Genomic DNA, 19545 nt, shown 5'->3' on the forward strand with positions numbered 1-19545 from the left:
ATTTGATGCGTTTCCCAGGGATCGTGACGCGGGCGCTCAATTCTGTTTCATACAATACCCAATCTGTCTTCCTCGGATTCCGAAATGGAGTGGGTCAAGGTAGATCCATGCCCATAACGAAATCAATGCGTCTGTGATCCGAGAGTGTGATATCGTTTGATACTCTCCACTCTCCGATCAGAGCCGCGATGTCGATGACCTCTCGCCTGACCACGTTGAAGAAAGTGGGTTCATTACCCACATTTAGGATCTGCAAATCGGTTCCTACTAGATACTCCAGTAGTCTCGATCCTCTTGTATTGATGTTGGAACTTGCCCAGCGTATGTGGTGAGCGTTGACATCACATTCTATTATTGTTGGCATACTGGATAGCTCTGATGAATGTTCCACTGGGAAAGTCTTCTGCGTCGCAGGGGAAATATGCAGAGCACCATAGTATCTCTTTATCTCCCTATTGACTTTTTATGGTTAGCTTAGCCGATGTGGTGTCGCCATCACATAGGTCGTTAACCAAATTAGCCTGGAAGTCTTTGGAGACTACCATGCAGGAGCGGGATCGATCGCTTCCATTGGCATACAATAGGTCAGCATGTTGGAAGTTTAGGCGCCTGACTACCCCACGAACAACCCCGTGTATGAGGTATATAAATGTCTTGCAGCTATTGATCCGACGACTGATAAGTGCAGTCGTCGCTTTACAATGCCGATGATGGTAACGTGATACCACTTTTGTAATATGACATACATCACCTATCTATCTTTACTTAGCTAGTCGAGATTGGAACAGTTTCTATTCCAGTAAAGGGAATCGAGGTTGGAGCCCCAACCAACCACACGTTTGAACAACACGATTCAAGTCCAGCACGTACACTTTCCCTTGAAGCAACTTGAATAAATTGTTAATTTGTTTTTTCTCTTCTTTATTTTCGGTATTTCATTCTCATATGAGTTTTTTGTTTTGCTTCAAACTAAAATATTCATGATCCTTTGCTTTTTATAAAGAAATTAAAAACGTGAAATAACAGAAGTGGGAAATCATTGGTTTCTTCCTTTCATATTTTGCTGTTTACACGACAATTTGTTACAACTTATGATAAATGTTCACATTCTTCTAGTTTCGTCCCTCTTTAGAAGAACCAGAAATTTACTGTATTTCATAATATATTAATAATTATGTTCGTTTTCAACATGTTTACTTCAAATCTCGTGCGATATCATGTACACCTGCGATATCCAAATAAGATTTCATGATTTCAAAGGAAAATAATAACGACGGAACCGATACACAAACATCAAAACTCAGATTCATAATAGCTAGGACGTAGTAGGGGTATCAACTGATTGGTGGCGGAAACAGTGAAGATATACAAGTCTATATAATTCATTCATAAATTCAGCCTATCAAATAGAAGTATCTCATAATTGAATAGGTCACGCGGGCATGAGAACTCAGGTTTTTAAGCGTCAATTATTGTAATTAACTCCACAGAATTCCAACGAAGCGGCGGCATAAATGATGATTTTGAAGTAGAACGATCACGATAGGATGACAGTAACGAATTTAATTGTAGACCTTTCTGAAAGTGAATTACTCCCCTCTATTTCAGATAGACACTGGAGGAGCGCTGCCAAACTCTCACATCCTTCATTGTTTCTCTAGATAGACATAATTAATTGTGTACTGCAGCCGAGGAATGTTGGATACTTCGTTCGAATTCTTCCAAGCTCAGTGCCTGTCCCATATTCAGTGATGGTAGCTTTCCAGCTGACGCTTTAGCTAATAGTTCTGGTGAGAACCATCGTGCTAACTGATTACTTGTTGGCGACAGTCCGCCATCACGTTGATAATTTATTCCGATGCCGCTACTGTTTCCACTGTTTGCCACGCCAGCAGCAGCTGCTGTGGGGCTGTTTGTATTGTTCCCTGGGCCAGGAACTGTCGGTCCCGGAACGACCGATGGAACAATATGAAGTACCGGTTGGGAATTTTGATTAGACGAGGCGGATGATGTTGCATCCGGTACTGCAATGAAATATGAAAAATATCTTGGAGATGCGGACTTATCGAGGGTATATAAAAGTGTAAATACTCACCACTGTTTATTGACATGTTTGCTGGTCCTTGATTTGTACCGGCACTACTTCCACTAGGCTTCTGTAATATTTGTTGACGATATTGAATATGCTGGAATTGCTGTGCCCGAATGCGTTGTCGATGTTGCAATAATTGGAAATGCTGTTGATGTTGCTGCAACTGAATAGTTGGAATGAATTAATTCTGATAACTGTGGAACTGCTAGTCGTGGAGAGGATACTCTTGGGGGGAAATGGGATGTTACAAAACGGATACCTACCTGTTGTTGGGCTGCTGTCTGTTGATGTTGCTGATGAAAATCCATATTTTTGCCGTAGGGGATTTGTGGCGCTGGTGGAATTATGACAGACTGCATTGGAGGCGCCTGATCAGGAACGCTCACAGGTCGTCCTTTGAGAATAGGTCGTCCTTCATTCGGAGCAGAATATTATTGTTTGGTCAATAAATAATTGCGAAAACTGATTCTTCTTACCCATAGGCTTCATCTGATTGAGATTCATTTGATTCCACTTTGCCTGATTATTTCGCATGACTTGTTGCAGAGCAGCTGTTTGAGGCGAGATTGATGGACCACTCATTCCAGCCGTGCCACCAGTTCCACCGTACGGAGGTTGACTGTGTTGATTTTGCTGTTGTTGGACCGCACTTCCGCTTCCGAGTATCATACGTGGTTGTGATTGATGTTGCTGATGAACAGAAACTGCAGCATTTACATTTGACATTAAAATGGACTGCATAACATTCGACGAATTTAAATTCTTTGAAGAATCACCGCCGGTGCTATTGCTTCCGGCGCTCCCGAGATTATCCTTTTCTGCAGTCATTTTTCGAAGAACTGAAGTCGGGGTGAATGCAAGGGGCGTTGGGGAATTGACTTGGATACTATGTGGCTGTTGTGATTGCTGGTGCTGTGGCTGCGATGGTGGCGGTGAATGACAAAACTGTTGCATCGTAATAGGATCCACAAGATCAGAACCACCAGGCATTCCATTCCCACTAGCTGAAGCTCCACCATGATGCGATTGTTGCTGTTGCTTCTCGATCTCCTGCCTTCTACGATAGTTCTCCTGTTGCTCTTCCAGCTTCTTTTTGATTAAAGCGTTCTGCATTATGCTTTGTGTGTGGAATTGCAGCTCACGTGGAGAGGGGATTCGTTGTGGAAGTCCTGAGGAAATATCAAATTTTTAACTACGATGCTGACATTCAAATTAACACCTAACTAAACATTAAATAAAATCGGCCGGTTTTGGCAACCAAAGTGGTAGTTGACTCAAGATCAAACCAAATCAGGCCACACTTTGCAAACTAAAAACAATTGAGGATAAGGTGATAACAGGCCTAAAAAACCAAACAGGAATATAATTGAGCAACAGCAAGCTGCGGATACACTGAACATTTATCGAGAAATGAAACGGGGGAAGAAAAAAGAAAATCTCAACTGAAAGCGGGGAATACTACAGGGACGAAGCAAAAAACAACAAACCATTAGGTAACGGTGAGAGACGTAATGACTTTTGGGTTTGCTGTTGAAATAGAAGATGTGATTGCAGAATATCATTCGAAGACTGAGCAGTTGGAGGTGGTTGATGCACAATCGCTGGCGGTGCTTTTTGAGCTGGGGAACATAATAGATTGGAAGTCGCGGTGGAACCGGCGTTAGCAACATTACCACCTCCTCCACCATTACCTATGGTGCTATTATTATTACCGCAATTGTCACTGCTAGTAGTGTTTCCGTTCCCGCAATTATTGCCAGCAACGGATAATCCGGTCGAGTTGTTATTACAGTTTTTGGTTAAGTGTTGCTGGAGTTGGAGTTGCTGCTGAATAGTAGTGGATGGTGAAATCACTGGGCGCACGGGCGAAGTATTAGAATGTTGCTGTTGTTGAGTGAAATGATTAAGCACGGAAATGATTATTTCACGATCGCGCACCGACACCGATGTACTAGCTAATTGTTGAAGTAAAGAATTTTGGGTGATCTCGCCACGAGCGATACCTAGAATGCGATAACAATAATTTTACTACACTTTAGGATCGGCGACGATATCTAACTACGCAATCCAGACCGACCAGGTAGCTAAAAACCAGACTAAATTACCTACCCTGAATAATGCTTTGAGCTTCGGGAAGCTTGTTCAAATCATTTCGATTGACTTGACTGTTATTATTGATTTGCATGAATTTTTGGAGTAGCTGCTGTTGTTGTGCATGGAACTGCTGTTGCATTGATCGTTGCTGTTGTTGCTGTGCACGGCCCAACAGCATCTGTTGAATAAGTAGATGCTGTTGCTGATGCTGTTGTTGCTGCTGGTGTTGCTGCTGTTGTAATGCATTAATAATTTTTTTAAAGATTTCTATTTCCTGCGGTTGAGGTGGTGGTGAGCTGTGATTTTGATGCCCGACGAGCCCTTGCTGGCCCGTTTGCGGTTGCTGGGAATGATTTGGGTGATGCGTTACCGGGGCAACATTTGATGACAGTTTGTTGAATTGATTTTGGGATGGCTGCTGGAAACCCACGGCATCTCCAAGAGGCTCATTTTTCCGCATACGGGCTTCAAGCTCCTCAACACTGGGAATCGCTGCAGCTTTATATAAAAAAAAAAAAAAAAAAAAACATAAAAATGTCGTTATTCTCGGGATGGATTTAAGATCCATGGACCATTTGACTTGAAACACTACCTCCTCCACTGCTAGGTATACCGGCCCCTGGGATAGCCTGAGTGTTTTGACCAAGCAAATTGTTTTTGAGTAGAAAGTCCAGCAAAGGATGATTAGTGGATGACTGCTGACGACTGTTTGCTCCGGCTGCTGGTGAAATCGGTACGAAATACTTATCACCACTATTATCTGGATGTAGTTGATTTTGAGTCGTGTGGATACGCTGCTGTTGCTGGGGATGCGAGGCAGTGCCACCAGCCATTCCCAAATAGGGTTGCTGATTGGATTCAACTGAAGAAATACAAAACTGTAAACACATAAAGCAAATATACTGGAAGTATAAATCAAACCATTTATCATGTTGTTTAGCTCTTCATGCAGCGAAGATCGACGACTGTCCGAATGTCTGCCCATATTAGTCTGGTTTGTCGGACTTGAGTGTTTAAACCATTGACTGAATCGAGATGAGCCGCTCTTGCGATTGTTGTTGTCACCCTGGAATGCAAACATACAAATTTGAAACAACTATTTATTATAAACGGTCTATACGCACTGCAAGTATGTCGTTTAGCGATTCCATCTTGAGAATTTCATCAAAGTTTAGATTAATGTGCTTGCTGTCCCGATCTTCTGAATTCTGATTTCGTTCCCCAACAGTCGAGCTATGACTGTCGCTACTTTCAGATGGCTGAGAGGGTACATTGTTGTTCATGTTGTTGTTGGTATCGTGAGCATTTTTAGTGGGCGTACTTCTTGCTGGTGGCGGGGTTTGATGATTCGTTGCAGGATGGGGATCATCGTTCTCAACTTCTCGAGCGCCATCTTTCAATGAGTGAGTCTCCTTACCCAATGAAGACTGATTATGATTGGAATTACTAGCGCCTGATTTATACGATTTATATCCATGTGTGTTATCCTCCTTTTCATAATGATGATAGTTGGGCATGTCTTCAGCTTCATCAAAGCCGCGTAGTTCAATTGTGTCGTCTTGTGATATGGGACCAGCATTAAGCCATTCCGGTTCATCACACCGTGAGTCATTGTACTGCTTAGAACGGCGCTCGTTTCCTGAATATCCGTGTCCTGCACCGTGCCCGCCTGACGAATTACCAGCCAGAGAAGAAATAAAGCGTCGAACATTATTGTTGCTCCCGTCGCGGTTATCACGCTCCAGGTAATCACCGCCGCTTCCGGAGTTGTTTCGACCAAAAGACCGCCGATCAAAACGATGCTCACGAAATTCCTGACCACTATTGCCGCTTCCCCCTGGTATATTCCGGTATGACCCTATGTTTTGACTCCCACTTAACCTAGCGGGACCGCTGTTGTTATAGTTCTCGTTCTCGTTATTCACTGCCGTCATTGCCTCCTTTTCAGGTCTATAATCCCAATTAACATCGCGCGGTGGCAATCGTCCACTGCCAATCCGCCGCTCTCGCAATGATGTTTGTAGGTCACGATCTGGATATTGATTAGAGGCCGAGGCAGGCATTTGACAGCCCATGTTTATTGACTTTCGCTGCGGAGAAAGGATTATGTCTTGTTGTGACATCTGCTGGTGCTGTGAGTCTTTACGATGTCTCTGTGAAATCGAAGAGTCCTTCGAGGCCTCGTTTGATTGAAGCATTGGCGAGCCACCGACACCACCACCGCCGGAAGACGAATTATTGTTGGATAGGGTTGATGCGCTCGGTATCACTGCACGCCGTTTCATAAAAGCTGGCATCAAATGTGACGAGGATATACTTCGATGATCCATGACACTTTTTGAGTTGCCGCCAGCATTTGAATTCGACACCCCAAATAAGATTCTACCTCCGCCGGAATTGTTGACACCGCCGCCACTGTTACCGCTACTACTATTGCCACCAACTCCGCTACTCTTTCCGCTTACTGAGATCCCGCCTCCCGTTCCATGTGAATTGCTTGTAGAAGAATACGACAATGTCGACGACGAGTCCGGCAGTCGCCAAAATCCTAGATTGGATAGACGGGGATCATTCGTACACTCAGGACGAACTTTGGACAGAGCGTCGTCTCGCAATATTAAAAGCGCTGAACGTGTGTACCGTCGCAAAGACAAAGAGCCACGGCTCAGTATAGCAGGATCAACAGCTTCCGGCGCCATTTTGTAAATGTGCTCGTCTTGAAATATAAGAAGAAAAGTTAATTTTGTAAGGTTTAGGCCTAGGATGTTGAAATTGATTATACTTGTTTTGTCCAGAATTCCTCTTGATATAAGATAAAATTTTAAGAGCGGTAGATTATTTGAACGATGGAAGAATTTAGAGATCTTCACCATTCCGTTAGGGAACTGTAAAAAGCCAAGCAACACAATAAAGACTTAGTGGCAAGAGAACAGGGTTTTAATTGCAGGATTGTCGATGAAATGCCACTACTCCCGGGAAGGCTTAAACGAAATCCGTATACGGTTCCAAGGATATTTCCAATGTTCTGCTGCGAATCTCTCGCGGAGACGAATTGCCGCTTTTGGGATATATTGTTATTAAATTATAAGCCTGCGTTGCTAAAGTAACAGTGTCTGCTGCTTCTATGTCGAATTGGCTATAATAGCAAGCTAAATATTGCTTTAAAGTATCTTTTTCACTTGTTTAACTAACCAACCACGATTGATAACGAAAATATAGAGAAATTCTGATTTGATTTTCTCTTTATTTTAGTGATTAAAATCACAATCAAACACGTACGGGAGAAGCCCACTATTGCGAGTAAGAAGGGAAAAAACTAAACAATTATGTCCACTGACCGACTGGCTTGTGATATTTTCTAGATTCAAATCTGTACAAAGTACCGTTAAATTTGACGAGGCAATTGAATGCGACACAAACAATAGAGATATTGGAGAGGCAACGGTTCAATTGATAGAAAATTTCGACCCAAGCTAGAATATAAGAATAGAGTTTCAGGAGTAGTGGTAGCAAAAGGAGGATCGATCCAAAAGCAGGTAACAGGCAGATGAACTGAGGTTGCGGGAGTTTTATGTACTGTCTCATTCGTCAGGTCGTTTTAAATAAATAGCGGAAGATCTTTCTGACCAAAATTTAAGCAGCCCTTATTCTACCATGTACTGATGTCTTGCCTAAATATTAACCAGGATCGTCGAGGATATCCGTGGTTTCTGGGGGCCACATCTGGAGAATACGGTGGATGCGGAAGCAATTCGAAGCTCAATTCATGCAATTTTGCCACATGACGCATTGCCTTGATGAAACAGCGCTTTCCTTTTCTTCAAATGGGTCCGTTTTCCGCCATCCTTAAGACGCTCTAATAACGATAAGTAATAGTCCAGCCAGCCATTGTCACATATCGACGCATAAATTTGGATTTTGTATGGACGAAGAGCTTCAAACACTGCTCAGAATCGTCAACTCGTTTTTTTTCGGTCGATTGCGACCGCGTGTGACACTCATTTTGAGCAGAGCTTTGGCATACCCAGACATTCATCCAAAGAATGTCCACCACAATTCTTTGATATTTTTAGAGCCTCAGTTATCCCGATCAACTTCACTTTGCGGTCATCTAAAATTATTTTGTGGACTTTTCTTCGGTAATATCCTCTTTGGGGTGTACCACTGCGTGCATCGTCCCCGGTGCTCATTTGGCCTTGTTTAAACTTAGCAAACCACTTCTCAGTGACTCATTTTCCTAGTGCAAAGTTCGAATATTTCTCAAATTACGCCTTGGCTTCAATAGTTTTTTTTTTTTTTCGCCAAAAAGCAATGCTTTTTTAACACACGAAATTCCTTTTTAATTCACTTTCTTCACACTAACAAAAGTTGCTCCACTCAAAATGTTCTATCCCATAAACTAATAGTCGGACAACTGTAAAATTTGTACATCCAACGTCCAGTGCCCTATACACTGCTTTATGCAGATGATGTTTTCCTAGCATCTAATAACATAAATGATCTCGAGCAACTTGTCCAAGAATGGAATGATTGCCTCATGCAACACGGTCTCAGATTGATTCTGAATAAAATTGAATTTTTGACGACCGATTCCCATGAAAGAGACACAATCACTGTCTGGTGTTCCTTGTGGTCGACGTATCAACGAACATCTCAAAACTAAAATTTACCGCAATTTCGTCCGTCTTGTCGCTCTCTAATGGTTCTGAGTGTTGGCCGACTGTAAAAGACAATGAACGGCGTCTTGCAGTAATGGAGACGAAGATGTTGCATTGGACTAGTGGTATGACACGTTTTGATGACATCCGAAATGAGGATATCCACGATCGAACTACGAGAGAGGCTTCTTCGATGGTATGGTCACGTAGTTCGCGCCGATGAGAACTCCCTTGCCAGATCACTAAAAGGCCGGCCGAAACAATGGTGGCTTAATACGTTTGATGGGGATTTAAAACACTCCCGATTACACCCAGATCAGGCATTTGATAAAATAAAGTAGCGAAACCGATCACAGCGAGCCGACCCGGCTTGTGAACGGAACAAAGGCTGAAGAACAAGAACGGGGTGTGAACACAAATTTTGCTGTGTTCATGCTTCCAAGTGCGAATACAAATTATCCTGTATCAAATGTTAGTATTCGCTTAGATAGGAAATATTAGCGCCTTGACATCCCAAAAAACAAGTAAGTTAAAGGGCAGGTATAGATAAAAAGGTATCTACATGCAGTTGGTACACATGATGGAGCATAAAACCTGGGAAATGCCTGCTGAACCAACACCAACAGCTCTACAACCAAACCCTATCTCCACCTCCACGTGGTGACCGCCGGGAGCTCTTTCTGCCGTTTATTTCTCACCTATTTGCTGGCATTCCCAGTGCTAATTTGAACCAGCCCAGCAATGTACTGCTTAGTCAGCCACGCCAAATTTCCATGGTGGATCTCTTCGGTCACTCAAACCAATACCATAAAATTGAAACTTCTGATCGTGCAGTCTAAGAAGCGTAACTGCACTACAATACACAATTGATGGTCGTTGCAGCAGCGAAATATCAGCACACAGTCGAGATGCAATCTCATCATTTATTTGAGATAGAATTTTCGGAGTGGCTGCAGATGAATAGAGTATGGAAACGCCTGGTCTATGCAAAGGATCCATTTCCGAGAATCCTATACACGCTCTTTGTAATTCGTCCCGAACCTCAGCCGGACGATGGAGAAGAATACTTCGCCGAGTACTGAACTGATGCCTGCAGTGCAGCGTGAAGTTGTTGATGCCGCCGCCTCTGCCCCCATCGGCTCTCGGTCCCCAGTTTCCGTGGTGACCTCAAGTCGAACACGCTCCCTGATGGTAGCCGGGATTGTATCGCTACGAATTATAAAGCGGTACTGGTCAGCGACTCGTTGCAGTCACGTGCGTAAATTGCGGAAAACGCTCGACGAATCTCTGGTGGAACAAGTTGCAGTAAGATATGCTCGGCCCCCGTCGTTATTTCGTAGTAGGAGCTGATGATGAAGAGTTTTATTTCCTCAGTTCACTTCATCCGTTGCCTATGCGAACCTGCTGCCACAAACTGTGGCGAAACAGCTGCGGTAGTCAAAGCAATGCTCCTGGTCATCATGGCGACTAAACGTCGAACTGCTTCGCGATTAGTGGTTTCGATGCTGTGCTGTCCATTACGGGAGCCCGACTCAGTCACCAAGTCAGACGACTCCCGCCGGTTATCCGTACCGGACCTCAAATTTCTTCTTCTCTCATTGGATGGATTTGCATTTTATACCTAGCTGCCAGGTGTTGGGATAGTTTCCTCAGTAAATAATCTGCAAGACTGCAAAGTTCCTGCACTTTCCTCACCTACCCCCTGAGACGCTGCGGTGGCGTACAGCCATTCAGTCTGAAGCTATCCATCCCTCCTCCTTTCACAACCGGGCTTGGGACCGGCTACGGCGGAGTTTTATTATTATTGCTGAATTTTCCATAATGGAACCCATCATTTTTACATGTCATTTGAAAGCTAACATAATGAGGCAAATTTTATCAATATTGCACTTTTGTAAGTTAAAAGTACCATTAAGATAATGCGTATTGGAATTTAAAATGAACTTGATATTTCGTTAAAATTTAAGCAGTTATATCTTCATCTGGTTTTGAAGTTATATAAATTCAACTAGTTTTGAAAAGAATTGAGCTCATTCATTTGATACCTTACATGACCTTATAAAAATAAATAACACAAATATGTACCCCCCTTAAACTCGACATAAAATCATTCCATTAACTGGATGTAAAGGAATTCACAGACTACACATTTTCATCAAGGTTCGCCAGTAAATGGCAGATTGATACTGAATAGAAAATAAAAAGATGGTTTCATACCAAAACTGAAAAACACTAGTGAATAGAGAAGAAATCATCTCATTGTGTCAATTTAGAAAAGTTAAAAAAAAAAAGCTGTAGATCTAATAGGCAGTACCCATACTGAATTGAATTCTGGTCAGCCGCCGTAAACCCTCAAGTGAACCACGTGGAAATCCAGAACCATCGATTGACAACGACGAGCTGCGTTTGTTAATTGAATCCGACACACGTCAGTCTGTGAGAGACATTGCAGAGAAACTGGCCATATATTATTCGAGAGTTTCCTGGCACTTGCAACAACTTGAAAAGATGAAAAAGCTCGACAAATGCGTTCCGCACGCCCCTACGAAGCAAAACATGGCGCTTCAAATGGAAATTTGCAGTTCTTGACTCTCCCGCAACAGAAGCGATCCCTATTTGCACAGAATAGTGACATGTGATGAAAAGTGAATATCATACAATTGTCGCCTATCAGCGCAATGGCTAGATGTTGATGAGCCACCGAAGTATACACCGAAACCGAGCCTCCGTCAGAAGAAGGTAGGTAATGGGGACTGTTTAGCGGTCTACAACTGGAGTTATCTACTATTCTTTTTGGCACCTGAAGAAACGATAAATGCATAGAAATACTGTGCCCAAATCGAGGAAATGCACCAAAAATTGAGTATTCAATGGGCGAGATTGGTCAACGAAGACGGTGTGATAGTCCTTCAGGACAATACACGACCTCATGTATCCAGAACAAGGGTTCAAAATTTGAACGAATTGTAGTAGGAGACTCTGCCTCATCCACCTTATTCACCGGACCTTTCGCCAATCGACTATCACTTTTTTAAGCATTTGGATCATTTTTTGGCGGAAAAACAATTTAGGAATTGGGAGGCCAAATCAAAATTGCCTCCGACGAGTTTATCAACACCCGAAAATTGGGTTTCTACAAAACTGGCATACATGCTCTTGTATCTCGCTGGGAGAAATGTTTTGAATCGACTGGCACCTATTTTGATGAATTAAATAATTTTTTGTAAGCTTTACATTCGTTTCAAATTTTAGCACCAAACCGACCATTTCATGTGCAACAACCTAATATTTCGTACCAAGGCAGAAGCGGCCTCATCTCTACCCTAGGAGCACCAAGCAACCGAAGGGGTTCGCATGTGTTACACGCTCCTTTTTATAATAACAAAACAGCATGAGTGCGGATTATATTGAACATAAATCCACCCAAACTTGAGACCAAAACTTGGTTAGGTCAAGAGTGGGAGTATATTAGATTGGGGGAAAAGTAATGTCGTATTTTGTCAATAGATGGCGACACTTAAACATATCTTGTGTTGTACTTATCGCAACGGGTCATACTATACAGCGACAATCTGGGCTACAGGTGTCTCTTTGACAGTTTCATGATCGTACGTTTCAGTCTCAAGTTATAGCGCGTCAAAGATGGAGTCCACCAAGGAATAAATTTGCCATATTTTACATTTCTACTACCTGAGAGGTAAAAATGCAACGAAGGCAGCCAAAAAACTTTGTGAAGTTTATGGGTCCGATACTGTAACCATTCGCACAGCATAGCGTTGGTTCGATCGATTTCGTTCTGGTGTAGTGGATGACGAAGATATAACCCGTACTGGTAGGCCAATCGTCGTAGAAACCGATAAAATCGTCGAAATCATCCAAGTAGGCATGTTAGCATTCGCTCGATTGGCCTGGAACTGGGTAAGGACCATAAAACCGTTTGGAACAATTTGCAGAAAATTGGATTCCAAAAAAAAAAAACTGAATGTTTGGGTGCCACACGAGTTGACGGAAAAAAACTCTTGGACTGAATTAACCCCTGCGATGTACTACTGAAACGGAATTCGACCCATTGAATTGAAGTGGATGGTGACTGGTGATGAAAAGTGGATCACGCAAGAAAATCTCAAGCGAAAAAGATCGTGGTCGAAGCGCGGCAAGCCGGCCCAAACCATCACCAAGCTCGGATTGACGGCCAGGAAGGTTTTGCTGTGTGTTTGGTGGGATTGGAAGGGAGTCATTCACTATGAGCAGCTCAACTATGGCCAGACTCTCAATTCGGTCCTCTACTGTGAGCAACTCGACCGTTTGAAGCAGGCGATTGACCAGAAGCGGCCAGGATTAGTCAATAGGAATGATGTTGTATTCCACCAGGACAACGCTTGACGTCCAATATCTTTGATGACCCGCCGGAACCTACGGGGGCTCGGATGGGATGTCCTATCACATCCATCGTATAGTCCGGACATGGCACCAAGTGATTACCATCTCTTCCGGTCCATGCAGAACGCTCTTGGTGCTACTAAGTTATGCTACAGGCAGCCTCGCTGAAACAATATATGTTGTTTGAGACTTATCACCCGGTAGTTGGCTTTGAGAGCAGGAAGATGTGGAAGTCGTTCATCGAGCTGTGACGTAAAGCTGGCAATCTCGACGGGTACTGCTCCTGTAACACTTCATGTCAGAAATACCTTCAATTCCCTAAGGTGGACAAATATGCTAGGCGAACTAGAAAATTCAATCTACGTGTCGAGCAATCTCTTGCGAATATTAAGCGAGTTACCCAGAAATCTTTCCTAGGACCAGGCCCCTGCTGAGACTCGACGAGCCTGTTGGTAATGCAGATGCTGTAGTGGCGCTTGTTGCCGGTGTAAAGCAGACTTGTCATATTGATGCGACGAGTAAGCGGATGGATGGTTTCAGTCTTGGACTCGAGAAAAACCCAAAGTAGTTATCTTAACCAAAAAGAGAATCTCAACTGGAATCTCGGCCTGAAATCGGCTTATGACAAATATTGAGGGCCGTAAATCTGCCAGGAGTCCTCTTCCTATGAACGCAACACAGTCAATTCTACTCTGCGGCGTGGAGATATAGAACCATTCCCCTGATGGTGGACCGAACCACTTGGGGCGAAACCTTGTGGACCACAAACCCCTTTTTTGGGCTAGCACCCAATACTTAAAATGTACGGTTTCCGGTTTCGTCCGAGGCAGAGCAAATGTGTATGGTAAGCACCTTGCCCAAGTGGAGTGACGGGGAGCTTTCAGAGTGGCATGTGTATATCGCACTTTCTCAAAACCGCCTGTGATGGTGATCGCGCGAATGATAGACGTTGTCCTTTTTACTAAAGAGCGTAAAGGCATATAAAAGCGCCAGAGAGATGGCTGCTCGTAAAGAACAGTAAATCACTAAACGACTAGCAACTCTTTTGGCAAAATTAATCAAAAGCAGATAACCTGCGCGGCTCATCAATGACTGAATCCAAAGCTAAAAGAGATTGATTACTTCCTTATTCAGGTTTTCAGTCTTATCCGCTCAACATTGCGAAGGCACAATCCCCTGATTGCGTGTTCTGAAAAGGACAACGTCGATCACACCTTTTTCTGTTGTGAAAGGTGGGATGAAACTCGTTAGCAACTTTATGCAAACATAGTAGAGCTCCCTCTAGACCACATAGCCGAAGAGGTGCTGAGGAGCGCTGACAAATGGAATCATGTTGCGCATACGTTTGGGTTCTTTTTGTTGGGAGGAAGATTGAGCTCTACCGATGAAAGGACTGGACGGTAAGGGGTCGATTGAACCAACAATTCTCTTCTTCCTCTTCCCTCTCGTTAGTGTCTTTGTGGTTCCTTAAGCCGAGAGAGTGGAAGAGCTAACTCGAAGTAATGTATCAAATGATTCCAGCCTAGTTCTCTGATGAGGAGGTGTTTAGTTGGTTGGTTGCGAGAGTCTCCAACACTTTGTGCGTAAACGCCTTCAGCTAACCTATACACAAAAAAGTGCGCCTCTGCATAACTAAAACGCAATTCCAGTCGGTGTCATCTGCAGAAATCACAGTTTTACCGACAGTAAGATCCGTCTCCAGGCGTGTGCAAGTCGCCTTCACGTGTACTACAACCCCCTGATTATATCAACGCTGAGAGAAAAATCCAGGGTGCTCGGAATGTTTGTGTTCAAAGGTGAACCAAACCCGCAGCAGTCTTCTAACGATCCCCACTTGTCAACCCAAAAAGTGGCAAAGAAAGCTTAGCCGGCAGTGACGAGGGTTTCATTTACACCCAAAAGGACAGAATCTACTACGCCATGATAGTGAGTGACGCGGTTTAAAAGAAAATTACTGTTAAGAGTAAGGGCTGCATCATTGCAAAGCTATGCTTCACAGCTATCAGTTAGTAGATATATGCCGTAGCTTCTATAGCCAATTTTTGCTGACGAGAGTACGAAACGGAGACTTAGGCAGTACTGATCCCCTTACGCCTCAAAAGAGGCTTGCGAAAACTGGCTGTCTGAGTTTTTTTGCAAATAAGGAGGGGGGGCGGGGAGATTTTATAAGAAAGGGATAATGGAGTTGCTTTCTAAATGGCAACAAGTTTGCGAACAAAACGGCGCATATTTGACTTAAATCGGACAATTCTAGGTATGTTAAATAAAGCGTTGAAATTCGATCACAAATACGACATTACTTTTTCCCCAACCCTATATATTGGTCTGATCCAACATCAAGTGGATGTGGATTTAGCGACTCCTTAATGCATGAACAGTTTCTCTAGGTCACACGCAACAGCTAATGTCCTTTGGACAAAGGGTAACCCACAAAAACTTGAGCACCTATGAATGTGAAGGGAGTTTTTAACACCTTTAGCTACCATTTGCGTACCACGAAAGGCTTGAACATTAATATCCTTCATGAAGCACTACTATTACCGCATGTATGGCAGCGAGGACTTTGGATAAAACATGCATGATAAGAAATGCTGACTCACCTGTTGTGGGATGAAGATCGGTGGAATGCTGCATGTTTCCAGTTTGGGTTGGCTTCCTCAGCACGAAACTCTTATTGATCATACTCGTTGAGTTAGATGTGACAAAACTACCGCCTCTGTCAATTTCGGACCCCGTTCCGCCGCCACCACCCCCACCGCCTGAGGCAGTATCACTGCCATCTCCACCGTCAGCAGTCCCGCCACTCCCACCTCCACTGTTAACTGAAGACGAGGATGCAGACGAATTCATCATCGACTCGTGGTTATAAGCGATCCGGACGGTTTTATATTCTGCTCACGAGGCAGTGTTTTTGGATCGACCAGAAAATCCAATAATGATAGACACTGTGGAGGTTCGTTGTTCAACTTTGAATGATGAAGAATGACGACAGTAAGTAGCAGGAATGAAGCCAGCAGCGTTGTACTGTGCTGAGAATTTGCTAAGATGGATTCTATTTACATTTAATTTACATGATTTTAATCAGCGTTCGGATGATCCAGTGGTCAATTATGGCGGCTGCAGGATTGGCCGAGTGATCTCCAATTGAGTACTTCGTGCGGTTTGGTTTCTAACGGTAGCAGAACCTAAACAGTAAACCTTACTTTATCCAACTTGTTGAATGTGAACTTTTCTCTCATCAGTGTTTGTGTATCGTTCCTTTGCTGAATTTCTCCACTATATCCTCTTACTTATTATGTATATTTTGCTTAATTTCTTCTTTCGACAATAATTAATGGTTTTAAGTCAATATCACAGATAAAAATTATATATTTCCTCGAACAATGATGAGTTCCTTGTCTCTTGCAGTTGGCCGCTGGCAGTCGTAATAAGTCCTGGTCAGGGAGAGGTGTCTTAAAGCGGCGCCTTCTGAGGTGCTGGGTCTCCAGTTATTTGCTTACCTGGACGCGGTTCAACTATCAGTGGTGGCGACGTTGCTGGCAACCAGAAGTAAAACGCCGTGAGTCGATCCTGATAATTCGCGGTTTGAACTCTTTCGCAAGCGTGGAAGTGTGATGTAGAACTCTGAACTGGGAGAAATTGATAAACATTACATCGTTATATTTTAGGATTACACAAAACGTTGCTTAGACTATTAAACTGGCGCAGAATTTAGTAATCTTTAGCGATTCGGCGTATCCAGTCTGGCAGTCAGGCACGGGCATATTGGCCTTTCTGCTCCATGGCTGCAGTGATAAGGTGGCACAGACCAAACACCGGTAAATTGTCCCATTAACGGGTGGTTATACTGAACTGTGCGTCCGTTCTGACAGAGAGGCAACGCACAAGCCGAACTGGAGATTCGATCGATATATGTATATTGTGAGTATAGACGAAACGTCACGTTAGGGAGCCTAATGTTCCCAATTTGCTCCACTTAACAGACCAAAAGCCAACGCAGCACACTACGCTCATTGAATTCCATAGACAAAAACAGGCCTGGTTTCTGCGTTGTTGACAACGCTATGCCGCAAAAGACGAAACAAGTCCGGGACGAAAAACCAAGAAGTGACAAAACTTGGGATGCGTGCGTGAAACGCTGCTCAAATGGGCCTCGAAAGCGCACACTGTGATCCACGGTAACTGTGGAACGTAGTGGAGGTCTCTATTAGACAATAAATACACTGAAGTCGTGGATTTCACTCTACCGTGGTTAGGAAGTTTCTTTAGTGGCCAGCCTCCAAGGGCAAGAACTAAAGACGCGGAAATAACTCCTCGAACCCGATAAACAGTAAAACGAACCAACTTTGCTTTTTCTTCCCTTCAACTTGTCAGCGACCACAACACTCCAGCTTTATGCACTAGTGTTACCATGTTTATGTGCTTCCATCTGTCATTCGGAAAACCGTAATTATATGGATACACGAAAGACTGGACATTTTAAGTCACAGGCAGAATGTTAAACACACTTAACTTGGCTTCGAGGAGGAAATAACAGTGCAATTAGTTTCTGCCGGTTGGCGACAGCTAATAGGAATACATACCAGGAGTGCCTGGTTCGATTCCTTGTTCAAAGCAGGTCGAAACGGCTGCGACAATCACACCACGTCCTTGCCCGGAGGACTAACGCGACGCCATATTGAAGTCGACCGCTACTAAAAGTCCCTCCACCCCGCCCAACACCCTAAACTAGAGAGTTTAGACTCCACGGTCTTTTGGCAAAGAGAAAGTTTCTCAGAAAATAACAAAAGGTCTGCATCTGCTACAAACAATGCAGCAGATGTACGGAAAGACAAGAGCACATAATCCACAGCCCTTGCGGCAGTCCAACAACATTTTAATAATCATTTCAGGTGATCATGCTGACAACTTGACAACGCGGCGGCCGGAGCCGTCTACTATCAAGCAGAACATTTTCCTCGTTTGTTTACGGCACGCACCACCATCTGACGCTCAACGCGGCGAAGGTTCCCCACCGGACCGATGCAATCGTGCATAATTCAAACAAAGAGAAACAATCGTGGAACTCACAACTACGTGATGTCCTTTCGAGCCAGGTCCCGCAAAAACCACACATACGCACGACTTTGCAAGACGAAGCGGAGCGCGATCAACTATTAACCAGCGACCGCTTTGCGCTAAAGAGTTTCTCCACTGCACCCATCTTGTGTTGTTAATTCCGCAATAGCAAACCCACGTACGAAACAAAAACCGGGGTCAAGCTAACTCAAACGACTTTAATATTATACTGGAACCAATATATTATTCTGCTAACCTATTTCGAATTGATGCTGGATGTTCTCGCGATGTACATGATAGCAAAATGAAAACTGAAAAAAACTCCAATTCTTACGCTGCACGGAACGAACATTTGTCGCGATTGGCAAAAAAGGTAAACGTCAATTGTTCCATTTTCTACCTGTTTTTTTTTAAAAAGCGTAGTAGTAGATTAGTTTATATGACGTAGTAGATTCTCATTACCTCCGTTCCATTGACGTATACGTGTTCGTGAGCCTGGCAAGGGTCCCGTTTGACGTTTGCGTCTAACCGCGAGGGTTATGTCAGTTTGGAATCACCTTCGCGTCGTGACTTAAAAACAATGTCAAATAAGGTGAGGAACGAAGAGATTACTCCATTAAAGCATATTGCGTACAAAACAACCGACTGCACGAAGTGTTTCCTAAATAATTACGTCTTCAATTTCCGTTTTGACAGCTGAACGGTCACAAGCCAACAAGCACAGCATTCACCGCGCTTTTCATCGCGGAACGGAACGACACGCACTTCAACTTAAAGGTACGACATTATCTACGCAACGCGAAAGTACATTCAGTACAATTGCCGCGACGGCAAGTCCATATTTCACTGCCGTGATAAGTAAGCAAACCAGTCCACTAGATATAAATGACAGGCGACCCTGCAACTCGGGGGCGTCACATCGCTCTGCTAAATGGCAAACCGCGCAGCAGCATTCAATTGTCTTCTTCCTTAAAAAAAAATATATTGGGTTGGGGAAAAAGTAATGTCGTATTTGTGATCAAATTTCAACGCTTTATTTAACATACCTAGAATTGTCCGATTTAAGTCAAATATGCGTCGTTTTGTTCGCAAACATGTTGCCATTTATAAAGCAACTCCATTATCCCCCTCTTATAAAATTTCCCCCCGCCCTCCTCCTTATTGGCAAAAAAACTCGGACAGTCAGTTTTGGCAAGCCTCTTTTGAGGCATAAACGGATCAGTACTGCCTAAGTCTCCGTTTCGTACTCTCGTCAGCAAAAAT

The 19545-nt window shown here is 43.6% G+C and overlaps 2 protein-coding genes across 14 annotated transcripts in view; one reads left to right on the forward strand and one right to left on the reverse strand.

Moving 5' to 3' along the window:
* Window positions 1-904: 904 nt before the first annotated feature.
* LOC119660866 (uncharacterized protein DDB_G0283357) lies at window positions 905-19181 on the reverse strand. Of its 13 annotated transcripts, none has more exons than XM_038069770.1 (13): window positions 18745-19180; window positions 18539-18682; window positions 16725-16848; window positions 15825-16658; window positions 5311-6902; window positions 5108-5252; window positions 4779-5048; window positions 4202-4684; window positions 3580-4095; window positions 2569-3261; window positions 2356-2504; window positions 2096-2255; window positions 905-2024 (listed from the first exon to the last, which is right to left on the reverse strand). In XM_038069770.1, the coding sequence occupies exons 4-13, from the start codon at window positions 16075-16077 to the stop codon at window positions 1672-1674; spliced, it is 4614 nt and encodes a 1537-aa protein (XP_037925698.1). In that variant the 5' UTR covers window positions 16078-16658; window positions 16725-16848; window positions 18539-18682; window positions 18745-19180; the 3' UTR covers window positions 905-1671. The 13 variants fall into 13 exon arrangements, with proteins under 13 accessions (XP_037925698.1, XP_037925690.1, XP_037925693.1 ...); XM_038069762.1 differs by having other exon boundaries at window positions 16725-16853; XM_038069765.1 differs by adding an exon at window positions 18295-18485 and having other exon boundaries at window positions 15825-16853.
* Window positions 18745-19545, forward strand: part of LOC119660867 (fatty acyl-CoA reductase wat-like) — a 216446-nt gene continuing 215645 nt past the window's right edge. The window contains exons 1-2 of the mRNA XM_038069777.1: window positions 18745-18874; window positions 18979-19059. The gene's annotated coding sequence lies outside the window, so the exon portion shown is untranslated. The remainder of the gene's footprint in view (window positions 18875-18978; window positions 19060-19545) is intronic.

Source organism: Hermetia illucens, chromosome 7 (assembly GCF_905115235.1).
Source record: "Hermetia illucens chromosome 7, iHerIll2.2.curated.20191125, whole genome shotgun sequence".
Classification (NCBI taxonomy): domain Eukaryota; kingdom Metazoa; phylum Arthropoda; class Insecta; order Diptera; family Stratiomyidae; genus Hermetia; species Hermetia illucens.

Bases quoted from the DNA above. Each gene is read 5' to 3' on its own strand.
- LOC119660866 (XM_038069767.1), bottom strand. From the start codon at position 16,077: ATGATGAATTCGTCTGCATCCTCGTCTTCAGTTAACAGTGGAGGTGGG. The intron at 4,685-4,778 runs GTAGTGTTTCAA...TTTTATATAAAG, and splicing joins TATACCTAGCAGTGGAGGAG to CTGCAGCGATTCCCAGTGTT. The intron at 2,256-2,355 runs GTAGGTATCCGT...CCAACTATTCAG, and splicing joins AGACAGCAGCCCAACAACAG to TTGCAGCAACATCAACAGCA.